Source organism: Lucilia cuprina, chromosome 4 (genome assembly GCF_022045245.1).
Source record: "Lucilia cuprina isolate Lc7/37 chromosome 4, ASM2204524v1, whole genome shotgun sequence".
NCBI lineage: Eukaryota > Metazoa > Arthropoda > Insecta > Diptera > Calliphoridae > Lucilia > Lucilia cuprina.
In genome coordinates, this window is record NC_060952.1 from 60556271 (window position 1) to 60570505 (window position 14235).

The following is a 14235-nucleotide window of genomic DNA, read 5'->3' on the forward strand; positions in this document are numbered from 1 at the left end:
TATATCGTTTAATAATTTTTGTTAACTGTGGATCAAATGACGGGAATTCCCGCGATGACGGGAATTCACGCATTTTATTTTTCAATAATATATGTAGCACTTAAAAACAAATTGCGGGAATTCCTTAAGGACGGAAATTGCCGTCATTAGTTTTTTTTAAAGACTAGTGAATGACGGGAATTCCCGCAATAAAGCCGAAAGGGTTAACTAAATGAAAAAGTCCAAAAGTCGACTTTTCGTTTCAACTATAGAACCCTAGCAGAAAGTCTCCTATGTGCCGATCCACACTAGGAAACTTTTTTTGGGAAACTTGTTCTCACAAAATTATCTGAGAGTTATCGTGATATAATCAGCATTTTGTTACCCATATGCATTAACATAAACAAAAAGCATAAAATTTTTCTGCCAACGTTTAATATAGACATGGGTTATGCTATCATAGAATGGAGTTCTATAGTTGAAACGTTTTCGACTTTTTCCGACTTTTTTCGACTTTTTTTTACTTTTTTCATAGACGATAGTCGAGTTATCGAACAAAATAGTCAACTTCGACTTTTCTATTTTATTCAACAAAAATTTTATTTTACGAATGAGAAGAAAAACAAAACAAAACAGGTTTCCGAGTACGGAAAACTCCGTACCGCGAGGATGACCTTCTTTCTTTTTCTCTCTCACGCAAAATCAAAAGTTTCTCAAAAAAAGTTAGTTAAAAGTTAACTTTTCGACTTTTTGCATGTTAAGAAAAGTCGACATTTTTTTTAATTAAAAGTCGACTTTTAGACTTTTCGACTATAAGTATTTTATAAATAGTCGACTTTTTCCGACTTATTTCGGTGTTTATATTGGCATGAAAGTGTGGATATATATTTTTATGGGAATATCAGTGCTTGGAAGTTTTGTGTTTGTTTAAAAGAAAATTAACAAATAATTACATTTTACGCATACATATGGTTACTTGAAACAATAATATGATTACTTGAAGCCATTATATGATTACATGAAACCATAATGTGGTTACTTGAAACTACAATATGATGCTACAACATCACATTATGATTAATAAAACTATATTATGATGAAATATTTGGACTATATTTAATCATAATATGATAGATTATTATACTAATAATGATCATAATATGATATTTCTTTATAGTAAAAATGATCATAATATGTTTTAACTTTAACCATAATTCTAACCATAATATGTTGCTCTTAGATTATGGTTACCACAACTATATTTTTCTCTGCGTGTAGCTTTCGTCAATGTTTACCAGCAAAGAATACCAAAGTGTTTCCGAGTACGAGAAACACCCGCAGTGCAGTGTTTCTCGTACTCGGAAATTTGTTTTGTTATTCTTCTCATTCGTACAACAAATCAATGCAATTAATACGTTATTTCTGAAACAAAAGTTTCTATGTATGAATATTAAGGAAACTTCAAAAGAAAATTAAGAAAAAGTTTCTCAACAAAAGTTTTCTAGTGTGGACCAGGTATTTGCGCTTGATTGAATACAGCAAAGTAAATTAATAGAGTAGCGACATCTCTTGCTGTACAACAACATCTACAACAAACACATTTTTTTGTTTTTGGAATAATCTGAGAATGTGTCAAAATAAAATTTCCTTTAACAACAAAGTGAACAAAACATAAATATAAAATATTACTTTTAAGTTGAAAATATTAAGGATTTAATTATAATATTATATATTATACAATTTCTAACACTTTTAAATTACTTTAAACCCACTTTTAATTCATTTTTTTAACTTTTCACAAATTTTAACAAATAGCAAAACACAATTTAAAAACGGCGACATAAACAATGTTAACAATTTTCAAAACAAGCTTTGACAACTAATTTTATTTTTCTATAGAAACTATAGTTTAAAAAATAGTCAGCTGTTCAAGTGATCCTACTTTATTAATTTACTTTGGAATACAGTAAAGAACAACAACATATTGCTAGTGCTAAGTGCATTACATGCGTATAGAAAACAAAATAGTACCAAGAGCTTATGGCTTGGGAATCCTTGTTCTATTGTTAATTGAAAAAAAATAAAAACAAGTTATAGTGCTATATTCGGCCGGGCGAATCTTTAATACCCTCCACCACCTTCTTTTATATTATAAATTTTTATTTGGTGAGATGTTTGTAAAAATAAGTTCTCCAATAAGGTTCTCCAAATTTAGAATTGCTGTCAAGCTTTCCAGTTTCAGAAATTATATATAAATATACTATTTTAAGTTGTTTCTTAGTCTTTATATTTATCATTCTTGAGGTCGTGGTTTAGTTAATGTGATATTATACTACATAAAGCAGTCCTTAAAAAATTTGTTGTCAAAAACTTATGATCTGAATAGCTATTAACATGTACCTTCCCAAAGAAATATTTTTTTGTGCATATTTTTCCCATTTTTTTTAATTTGTTAGTGCATGAAAATCCTTGCCCTGGTTATAATAATGCAACCAGTTAAATACTGGTTTTCGATGAACGGTTCGGAAAAAAGTTGACAGCAACATTTCTAAAGATAAAACTTTATTTGGTAATGAGTAAAAAGTGTTTACGTAATTTTCGAAAATAATTGGAATAACGAAAAATTATGGATGATCGTTAAACAAATTTAAAGTATATATTCTGTATATAAATGTAATATTTGTGTCAAATTTGGCATGGATGTCATTGTTTGGCAATGAGTTATATTCACTAAAGTGTTTTTCGGGAGTTATGACCAGTTGTGGACTGATCGAAAAGTAATATTTTTATCTTAATTATAAAATGAGTTAGGTGCGTTTAAGTGACCTTATGTAGGAGATATGACAAATTGTGGACGAAACGGAAAAAAACTTACAGTTACATTTGCGTCTACAAAAGTAATACTTTTGCCGAATTTTGTATAAATATCTTAATTAGGTAATAAGTTATGGGCGTTTAAGTGATTTTCGGCAGGGAACCTTGTATGGCAGCTATGAAAAATTGTGGACCGTTACCGAAAAAATGTACGGTAACACTGATGCATATAAAAGTAATATTTTTAGCAAATTTTGTATAAATATCTTCATTAGGTAATGAGTTATGGGCGTGTAAGTGATTTTCGGTAGGGGTTCTTGTATGATGAAATATGGACCGATAGAAAATTGTTTTTCCTTGATATAATTTCTATTGACATAAAACTTTAATTTGTAAATTTGATATCTTCACAATATCAATATTCTAAAGGAAGTTATAAACAATAAACACATTTTCAGTGAATATGTAGGTACACAATCAGAAAAAAGATGTATACTAAACAGAAGGAAAAAGTGTTGCTACAGAATAGTTTAAAAATTCATTTAGGATAAGTAAAATTTTACAGAGACTAAGGAAATTTCATTAATATTTTATAAAAAAAATAAAATTTTAGGCCTATCAGCCTATCGTCTTTTATACTGAAGACCTTAGAACATCTGATAGATTTTTATCTCAGGAACAATAAAGATACCCGAAGGGTATGTCGGTTGAGAGTGCGTTACATGAGGTGGTTGGTTGTATTGAGCACGGTTTAAAGCATAAGGAATATACTCTAGCCTTTAAGAACATTAGCATAGAGGCCATCAGAGAGTCGTTAGTCGTACTCGGAGTTCAGGATTTCCTGTTGAGTTGGATAGTATAGATGCTTAATAGCAGAATCATCAACTCAACCTTAGGGGATGATAGGATTCGCAAACGAGTTACCAGGGGTACATCACAAGGAGGAGTGTTATCTGCCTATAGTATGGTTACTGGCGGTCAAATTTATCCTAAGGATCTTTGAATCTAAAGGTAGGAAGATAGTCGCATATGCGGATGACGTGGTGCTACTGGTCAGAGGTAATGGGTTGGGTGTGAATCCATCTAAAACGGAGCTAGTTCTTTTCACTAGGAAATAAAAAGTTGAGAATTTTAGCTTGCCGAAATTGAATGGCGTTAATCTGACATTAGCGGAAGGAGCCAAGTATCTAGGGACCTTCCTTGACCGAAAATTGTCTTGGAAGAATATACAGGAAGGGCTAAAAAAGGGTATCAATGCCTATTACACATGCAGAAACTGTATTGATAAGAATTGGGGTTTGCGACTAGACATGGTAAATTGGGTTTACATGTCGGTAGTAAGGCCCATTATTACCTATGGTTGTACTGTGTGGTGGGTAGGAATGAGGAAATGCAACTATAGTTTAATACTCAGTAAGGTTCAAAGGTATGCTTCTAACGGCATAACAAGTGCCAGGGGCAGTACACAGCAAGCGGCATTGGATATTTTGAATATGAATCTGCTCCCAATTGAGAAATATGTTGAGAGTGTAGCGGCTAGGAACTTATTTAGATTGCTTGAATCAGCTCTAGTAAGACCAAAGAATACTGTACGAGGTAGGTCTAACAGGAATTGATCATTTGGTTACGACCCTGGACTTCGGAGTAACACCCTCAATAGTGATACCAAGTAGGGATGACGAACGACATCCCATATTATTGCCATATCCTTGTCGCTTACCCGTCCTTTGGTTGAATTCGTACATACGATTTCTATCCACGGTAGAAATCAGTTAATGCTCAGGAAAGAACTCAGATAGGCTTGTCTTAATTCGAGACCGTTGTGTCCTATCAGTGATCATCCGAATGAGCTAGCTAGTAGCTCTTACTCCTGGTCATTTTTGATCGGCTCACCCATCCTATGAACAAATGTCTCCGACTTCCTGGAAACTAGGTAGAGTCGTTAAAACTTATCCGGGAAGTGATGAACACGTTCGCGTCGCTGACATACGAACAGAAAATTGCATAATAAAGCGACCAATCACGTTGTTTTGGCTAATGAAACTATATAAAATAAAATATTAACTAATTTTCCTTGTTCCTAGTACCATGGACGCTTTAACCATTGCAATGAAAGATGCGCTCTTAGAGTCTGACAAGGAAGTAATGGAGGTAGAGGACCAAGGATCTAAGGTGGCTACAGTAGCTGATCTAGCCATCACAACCACTTTGTTAAGTGCACAACCCTAGTGAGTACATAAACCAACTCCTTATTATACCCTTCACCTTCGTGAGAAGGGTATATATAAGTTTGTCATTCCGTTTGTAATTTCTACAATATAATTTTCCGACCCTATAAAGTATATATATTTTGGGTCCCTTTAGATAGCGGAGTCGAATAAGCCATGTCCGTCTGTTGAAATCAGTTTTTAGAAGTCCCCAGATATCGGCGAGATCCGAATCTTCAATAATTCTATTACACATGCTTTCGAAAAGATCGGTCTATAAATAACGGAGATATGAGCAAAAATCCGAGACAACCTCTGAAAATTTCATCAAAAAAGCCACATTTTTTTCATGCTTTGTTAAAAAAGCAACAACACTGTGAATTGAATAAAGATATACATGTTCATGTGCAGATGTATTTGGTTTTATTCAGCTGTGTATTTTTTTGTATGTTTGGATGCTGTTCTGTTCTCACGAAGGTAAGTGGGTATAACAAGAACAAGGAGATAAAGCAGTAATATGTTGGTAATACAGCTCATATTTGTTTGAGGGTGGTAATAAAGTTTGACGGTGGTATTACAGTACAACGGTTAATATTTCTTTCTGCTACAGTTTATATTTGTTTGTGTGAAAGTTATGTTTAACATGTGTGCAGAGATACAAAATAAATAAATACTGTTTTTTTATTATTGTTTTATCTTTTTTAAATATAACAATACAGTGGACGTCCAATAGTACGTACCCTCTTTATTACGAATGTTCAATAATACGAATGGCAAAATTGTTGCATTGTCTACTCTATAGTACGAATAAAGTCACAATTTTTCTGTTCGATAGTACGAATAACCCATTTTTATGGGAATTTTGGTTTTATTTGCGTATGAATGAAGTTTTTATTTTGTTTTTATTTAATGATTTCGATATCATTTACCTTTAGCTCAGTAATTTTGAAGTTTTTTGTATTTATTACAAATGTTTTGTGTTTTTAAAAGTCCTATACACACAATTTACTGTATGTATATTTACAAATCAACAATTATTTAGTGTAATTAATTTATTTTCTTGTAATTTCAATGACCAAAGAGAAGAAATTAAATTTAATGATATCGCCAATGAGAACAATATTGAAGCTTCAAAAGCGCTGTTATTGAAAAGGTCGTAGGAATTATTTTGCAAAGTAATAAACAACAATGTTTAATTATGGATTTTCTAATAAGTAAAATGTTATTTATATATGTATGAACTGTCAATTTTGAAACAAAACTATTCTTTTTACTTTTTTAATAAAGTTTGCTTTTTTACAGTTTGATTTACCGTATGATTCCTGACAGTTTATTCAGGGGTTCCACATTCATTATTTCTTAAATAAAATATGAATTTTATTCAAAACTAGTTTTTGAGAAAATTTCCAGTCAAAATAGTTTTAGATCCACTTATAGATTAAAGTAAATCACCCATTTTTTGGATCAAATTTAGAGCAGTATTTTATTTTTTGTAATTTAAACCACTCCAGGAGGTATTTTGACCAACAGGAAGAATAATTCCAATTTTTTTAGAAATGGTTGAAATTTTAAATTTATCAAAATTAACAAAAACATAATTAGTAAAATTTAAAAAATGGAAACCAAATAACTATTATTTATTATTATGGTACTAACAAAACATTGAAACTTTTACAGAAAAAAAGACTTACTAAAAAATATACAAAATAACTGTGTAAAAAGCATCTTTCTTCATGTTGATAATTTTGTATTTTTTTAATTTTCTTACAAAACAAATTTTTTATGTCATTAATATGGCTAGATTTCCGGTTTAAAAGGGAAATAACGATTTTAATACTTCTTTTAATATTTTGCCTAATATTTGTTGATCTGTGATTAATATGTCTAGCCTTTTCTTTTGACCTGTTTATAAAATTGAAATTTTGGCCAGAACATAATAAAATTTTTTTTTTTTTTTAAATTACATACATAGCAATAATTATTCTAATTTTCTAATTATTTGTCATACCTAATTTTATCCTATCTATGTTGTATCTCGTTATTGTTAAATTTGTTCTAGAAATAAGTATGGCACATTATCATTTTTTTATTTTATTCACTTATAAGTGTTTTTTTTTATACTTTGATTATAGATTTAGGGCCTTATTCATAAGCGAATTTTTTGTTTCATAAGGGTTTGTAAATCAATTTTTTTATAGAAATTTTGTTTTGTATACTTTTATAGGGTAAATGTTGCTTATGAATAAAGAGATTAATTTATTTATTTTATTACTGTATTATAGATTTATTCAGTAGAATTGTTTAACTATAGATGGCCTTTTAGGCTCGGTTATAACGTTCAATAAATAAATAAATAAATAATAATATTTAATAAATAAATCAACACTTTCAAAAATATTAAAAAACTTGAAGGAAAGATTCAGTGAAAACTCAACATATGGGTTGAAGACCTCATAAAACTGCTCTGATACAGGATAATTTGATGACAATAGAATTCGAAAAATTCCAAAAAAGTACTCCTCTAGGATAGTTATTAAAAAAATCGAAATAAGTACATACTCCTATTGTCAATCACATAGAAAATAAGACTGGCCTTTGTTGTAGTCACCCTGCGGGAAAACGTCTTAGTTTTAGAAAGAATCGTTCTATTTGTCTACTCGTTGCCAAAAATAACAAAACAGGTCGAATTAATATGAAAAAATATCCTTTTTATGGACGAGTCCAAATTTAGTTAGAACATTTAGTTTAAGGATATTTGTAAGGTGGCCAAAAGTAAACTAGGCTAGGCTCATTGTTTGGAGATTTAAAAACGACAATGGTCCTAAAAGCCAACTTTCGAGTTGCAATCGAGTAGCTAGACTCGAAAATTATACCTGTATTAAAGTGGACTGCCTATTCACCATATATCCACCACAGAAAAAATCTAATGAAAACATTAGTTCCAAGATATTGACTTAAAAATTGTCCTTTCAGGTCAATTTCTAATTGGATGGACGATTTTTAGAATGTGGATATAAGGGAATGTTATGCAAATGTTGTTTGAATGCATCTCTGATATAATGCAGCAATACAAAGTAAAATATACTGAACTATATTCTGAGTTTCTGACAAGTTCTGAACAATATTGTTAAGATAATACCAAATTTTCCATTGTTTTATTTATATATTCTTTCTTTTCAAGGTATTAAACGAAAGAAATACTTAATGCATAAAGTTAAAATAAAAACAAAATTTCCCATATGTAGATGGATGTTTAAATTGACATCATTATTTGGCCATTTTTTATTTATGGAAATTTTACAAGTTTATTTTGGGAAGTTTTCAAAATTATACACTATGATTAAGCATATACTTCTCGTTGAACCTTTTCCCACGCAGCCATTGGTCCATGTTCTGGTCTGTATTTCACGTTACAACCATCAGGTTCCAAGCGATTTTCATTACGTAATTCTTCATAACGTTCACGGTCGTATTTAGTGAATCCCCACTTTTTAGAGACATAAATCTAAAAAAAAAAAAAAACAATCTTTTAATAAAATTAATCTTAAGGGCGGCAATTGTTAAAAGGAGCTTTACATTAAAATACTTTGTAATAATATAAGAATTTCATAGTCTTAATACAAAATCAAATTTGTTGTCAAAATGTATTGCACTATTTTCATTGATGTACATATAATGAAACCTTTTTTAATTTCAAATAAATTTTGAATTGTGAAAATTAAAATAAAATTAATTTACTATTTTAAATAAAAAGATAAATTAATTGTGTATTTTGTAAGAAATGCTTAATACTTTTCAAAACACAAAATATTTTAGATTTTCAAATTACAATACATTATCAAATATGTATGTAATACCTTGTATTAACACAAAATCACCTATAAAGTTTGTACAACAAACTTGAATAAAACTTGAATAAAAACTTATAAACTTAATGGCAAATCTTATAAAATTAAAATAATATTAATAAATTAGATATTTATTAGCTATGTATTAAAAACTGACAATAAAATTTGATTTAATTATTTGTTACTTAAAAGACTAAAAACTTCAACTACTGAGTTAAAAATGCGCAATCCAAACTCGGACAGTTGTAAAGAATTATTTATTCATGTCAACATTTTTTTTACGAAAATGCCAAATTTTTTTCTAGATGGCGTGAAAACCCATTTTTTGCCCGTAAAATGATGATATTTTAGTCCCTGCAGAGTGTTGCCAAAAACTAATCTAGTTGGAAAAAATTATTTTTGAATGCAGCTAGAAGCATGAAATTTTGGAATTTCAATCTTGACATAAGCATTCTTTGTGCAAAAACAATGAGCGTTATGAGTAAAGTGATCGGTCGTCCCGTAGAAACTCATATTTTTCTTTAATAATGAAATATTGACGGCATATCTTTTAGAGTGAATTCCGGTGTATAACATACACCGCTTCCAAAGAAATTCAAAGACGGATATTATTATTGCATTGACGCAAGTGTTTCTAACATAACATAATCAAAATGCAGTTCCCATTAGTGTGGTATGGGGTTATTTAGACTGCATTTGGGCTGCATTAATATGAACAATAATCGTTTAAATTAAGCATTTCAATTCCTTCGACCCAATATTACCTGCTGGAGCAATAAGCATAGTTAAAAGATGTGTTTTTGTCACAAAGTGACGAAATTTTTAATTGTTTTTATTTTTTAATATTATTTTCAAATGTCAATATTTTCTTGCATTAGTCAACAAAATTTAATTTAAACACGAATTTAAAACATTATTGCATAATATATCAAAATATAATATCAAAAAAAATTATTAAAACTTTTTAAACGATTAGAGTTGTGTTTGTTAGGTTATATATTTTTTAACTAATATATTCTCACGACTTAGGTTTTTGACAACAGACTTTTGTCATTTGTTTGTCATACTCAGCTGATTTTGACATTTTATATTCTTTATTTAATGCGTATTTATTAGAATCCGACCGAACTCCAAATTACGTTTTATTACATAAATTTGAAAGTTCGGCCGAACCCGAACTTTGTTGGGTTTTCAAAGTTCGGTGAACACGAACTTTTTTCTTAAATGAAAAACTCATTTATGATTAAAAAGTTACTATTTTATTTTATTCATAACATTTAAAACGAAAATATGAACATCCGGAAGATTTTTGAAGAGGGTCTTTAATTAGCAATGGGTCAATTATTAACTAATTCCGAATTTCAAAAAGTGATAAATTTCTAATAACAAACCATTTTTGTGAAATGCATATATCTTAATACTTTTATTTTTGGTTTTTAAACTATTTATTGACAATGATATAATTCTTTGTAAAAGCACGCAGAGAAAAAACATGGTTGTGGTTAAAATTATGATTGTAGTCTAAACATATTATCGTTATTGTAACAATTTTAAAATATCATAATAAGATTAAATACTAGAGTCCTACCGAACTCAAAATTTCGTTCGGTACCGAATCTGAACTTCGGTAAATTTTAAAGGTCGGCCGAACTCGAACTTTGTTCGGTTTTCGAAGTTCGGTAAACAGGAACTTTTTTCTTAAATAAAAATAAGAGCAAGAAGAGAAAAAACATGGTTATGGTTAAAATGATTGTAGTATAACAACTTTAAAATATCTTATTATGATTAAATACCGTCAAAATATTTCATCATGATATTTTTGCATTTACCATATATTGTTCTTTTTAAATATGTATCGAAATCAAAATGAATTTTATCGAATCACTAAAATTTCGCAAATTTCAATAATTTCATAAAAATACTAGTATTTTAAGCCTGTTATGAACGTCAGTCATTTTCTAAAGCGAAGCTTATATGGACGCCATATCAAATTAGTAAAATTACAGTTTCTAAAAAAATAAAATATATATGTATATACTTAACTCAATTCGCAAATTTCACTTTGCCGATTGATATGAAATTTTGCTTCATAAAAAATTTAGGTATAATTTCATAAAATAATACTAGTATTTTATTTTATTTATTCATTTATTTATTTTACATCAATACATAGAAAGCCTTCTTGGCCAATAATACATGTATCGTTAGATCTGTATTCATGTCATTAACTGTATAATAATAATTTTTAAGCCTGTTATGTTAGTCATTTTCTAAAGCGAACCTTTGGCCATCATGTCCAAATGTACCAATTTTGTCCATTTTGAATACAAATCAAACTGCAACAATAGTTAAGATCCTATCGTTCTTTTAAGAGATTGTCAGTCTGGCTTACTGACAGACATGTCTATATCGTTTGAGTATAAGGACCTAAAAAAATTCATAGTTACAAATGAGATCAAAAATTTATAGTCGAATCTTGGTAAATAAACATTTTATAAAAAGTTCGGCGTTCGATCAAAATTTCACAGAATACCGAACATTTGTAGAACCTCACTTTTTACCGAACACCGAACCCGTTCCCGAACGTTCGGTCGGACACTAGTACATATCAATTTAAAAAAAATGCTATTTTCTAGGTCCTTATTCTTAAACGATATAGACATGTCAGTCATTCTCTTAAAAGAACGATAGGACCTAAACTATTGTTGCAGATTGATTGGTATTCAAAATAATCAAAATCGGTTTACATTTCGACATGGCCTCTATATAAGGTTCGCTTTAGAAATGGCTAACGTTCATAACAGGCTTAAAAATACTTGTATTTTTATGAAATTATACTTAAATTTTTTATGAACCAAAATTTCATATAAATCGGCAAATTGAAATTTGAGAATTGTGTTAAGTATTGAAAGTATATTATCTTTAGATTATATATATATTTTATTTATTAGAAACTGTAATTTTACTGATTCGATAAAATTTATTCTGATTTCGATACACATTTAAAACGAAATTTTGATCACCTTGGATCATAATATGATAATGTATAACAATATTATGATAAATACAAAAATATCATGATACAATATTTTGACGGTATTTAATCATAATATGACATTTTAAAATTGTTACAATAACGATATGATTATACTACAATCATAATTTTAACCATAGCCATGTTTTTCTCTGCGTGCTCTTACAGAGAATTATATCATTGTCAGTGAATCGTTTAAAAACCAAAAATAAAGGTATTAAGATAAATGCATTTCACAAAAATAGTTTGTTTTAGAAATTTATCACTCTCTGGGATTCGGAATTAGTTGATAATTGGCCCAATTGCTAATTAAAGACCCTTTTCAAAAAATCTTTCGGATGTTCATATTTTGGTTTTAAATGTTATAAATTTATTACTTTTTAATCATAAATGCGTTTTTCATTCAAGAAAAAAGTTCGGTGTTACCGAACTTTGAAAACCGAACAAAGTTCGGGTTCGGCCGAACTTTCAAATTTACCGAATTGCGGGTTCGGTACCGAACTAAATTTTGAGTTCGGTCGGACTCTAATTAAATATTCAATATTGTCATATTTTTAGCTTCAAGATTTTGATAATTGATTAATCGATATTTTCATATATTTTTATTATTTTTATTATCAGTAATAGTTTTTTAAACGATTAAAATGGATTGGTTTCATGGAATCCAAAGTAATGTTTTATGAAACTACTGTATTTTTTGGTGTTTAAGTTTTCAAAAACGAAAATGAAAAATTTCAAAGAAAAAATAATATATTTTTTTAATAAAAAAAAAAAATAAAATTATATTAAAAAAAAAAAAAAAAAATTAAATTATATTAAAAAAAAAAAAAAAATAAAATTATATTAAAAAAAAAAAATAAAATAAAATTATATTAAAAAAAAAACCCAGGAAAAATTTTAGAACTTGTTCTAAAAACTACTAGTTCTAGAACAAGTGAAAACGGAACAACTTCTGATTCTTAAACAACAACCTAGGAACTAGTAGTGTCGCCATTACTTCTGGAACACGTTCTTTAGAATATTGTTGTGGTTCTTAAATACTTCTAAATAGTTTTTAAGGAACTAGTTCTTTGAAAATAGTTATACATTGCTACTACACTAGTTCAATGGAACGCGTACTAGTTCCGAAGCAACTTCTTGGAATCAATTGAAAAAAATGTCAAAAAATTAAAAATTTATAAACATATTTTTTGAAATGTAAAACGCGTTCAAATGTATATTTTTGAATTCCGCTGAACTACAAGATATTAAAGAGCTCACTAATTCAATCGTACCGAGAGAAGGGAAAGATAGCTGCTTGTAACGTATATCCTACAAAAAATATTTTAAAATATTAGAGGTGCGGAAGAATTATATTAAATTGTACGTAAGATATGTATATGTATGTAAGTTTTGTAAATAACATTGGTACAGTAGTAAAAATTCCTCAACAGTTTCTAAAAATTGCTACTATCTTAATAATTTGAAACAAAAATGCTAAAAAAGAAATATTTGTTTATGCGTTCTCTACAGCTTCCGAGGTTGTCAAATTCAAACAAAAATCATTGATTAAAGAACTAGTTCCAGAAGCGTTCCAAAGAACGAGTGTCGACTCCATAACGCTTCCAAAATTCTTAAAATTGTCTGAAACGTGTAAATATCCATAAATATGTAAATTTACCAAAACCTGCATTTGCATATTTTGGTTTCCCTGCTTATTACTAAATCAAATTGTAACTTCGGATTGAGAGATCAATTCGATAAAAAGGTCCTCAAATAAGAGCTTTCATTGCAAGCATGCAAGGAAAAAACCTGGTACATATTAATGTGAGATATTGTATATATATACTTACTTTTTGGCGACCGGGGAACTTGAATTTAGCACGACGTAGAGCCTCCACAACTTGAGCTTTAAATCTGTCACTTGAGCGGACAGACATTATAGGTTGTCCAATACGAACTCTTGCGACTGTTCCTTGAGGTTTTCCGAAAGCACCACGCATTCCTGTTTGAAGCCTAAAAAAATAAAAAATATAACATCAGTACAAAACTAGTAGAATGTTGATCTTATATTTGTAATAAAATTCAGATTATTTGTCAAAGAAATATGTAATCATAATATTTCATATCCCAGTGCTCTAGGCAATATCATCATTTATATACGTCTTATATAATATACATAGATATAATATACAAAGATATACATAGATAAAGAGCAAATATACATACATAAAGAGGCAAATATACATACATAAAGAGGCAAATATATTATTATTAAATCTTTATTAGTATTTAGTATACTTTATCAATTACAAATACAATATAACAAATTACATATTATTTCTTAAGTGCTCTACAATTTTTGATTTGAACA

At 28.9% G+C, this 14235-nt stretch overlaps 2 protein-coding genes across 3 annotated transcripts in view; both read right to left on the reverse strand.

Moving 5' to 3' along the window:
- The window catches only part of LOC111689226 (synaptosomal-associated protein 25), a 648407-nt gene that overhangs the window by 165027 nt on the left and 469145 nt on the right, over nt 1–14235 (reverse strand). The window lies entirely within an intron of this gene.
- The window catches only part of LOC111680578 (60S ribosomal protein L10), a 17448-nt gene continuing 11451 nt past the window's right edge, over nt 8239–14235 (reverse strand). Inside the window, exons 4-5 of the mRNA XM_023442246.2 lie at nt 13715–13877; nt 8239–8505 (exon numbers count right to left, since the gene is read on the reverse strand). Of these exons, the coding sequence (XP_023298014.1) occupies nt 8341–8505; nt 13715–13877 (328 nt within the window). The 3' untranslated portion in view covers nt 8239–8340. The remainder of the gene's footprint in view (nt 8506–13714; nt 13878–14235) is intronic.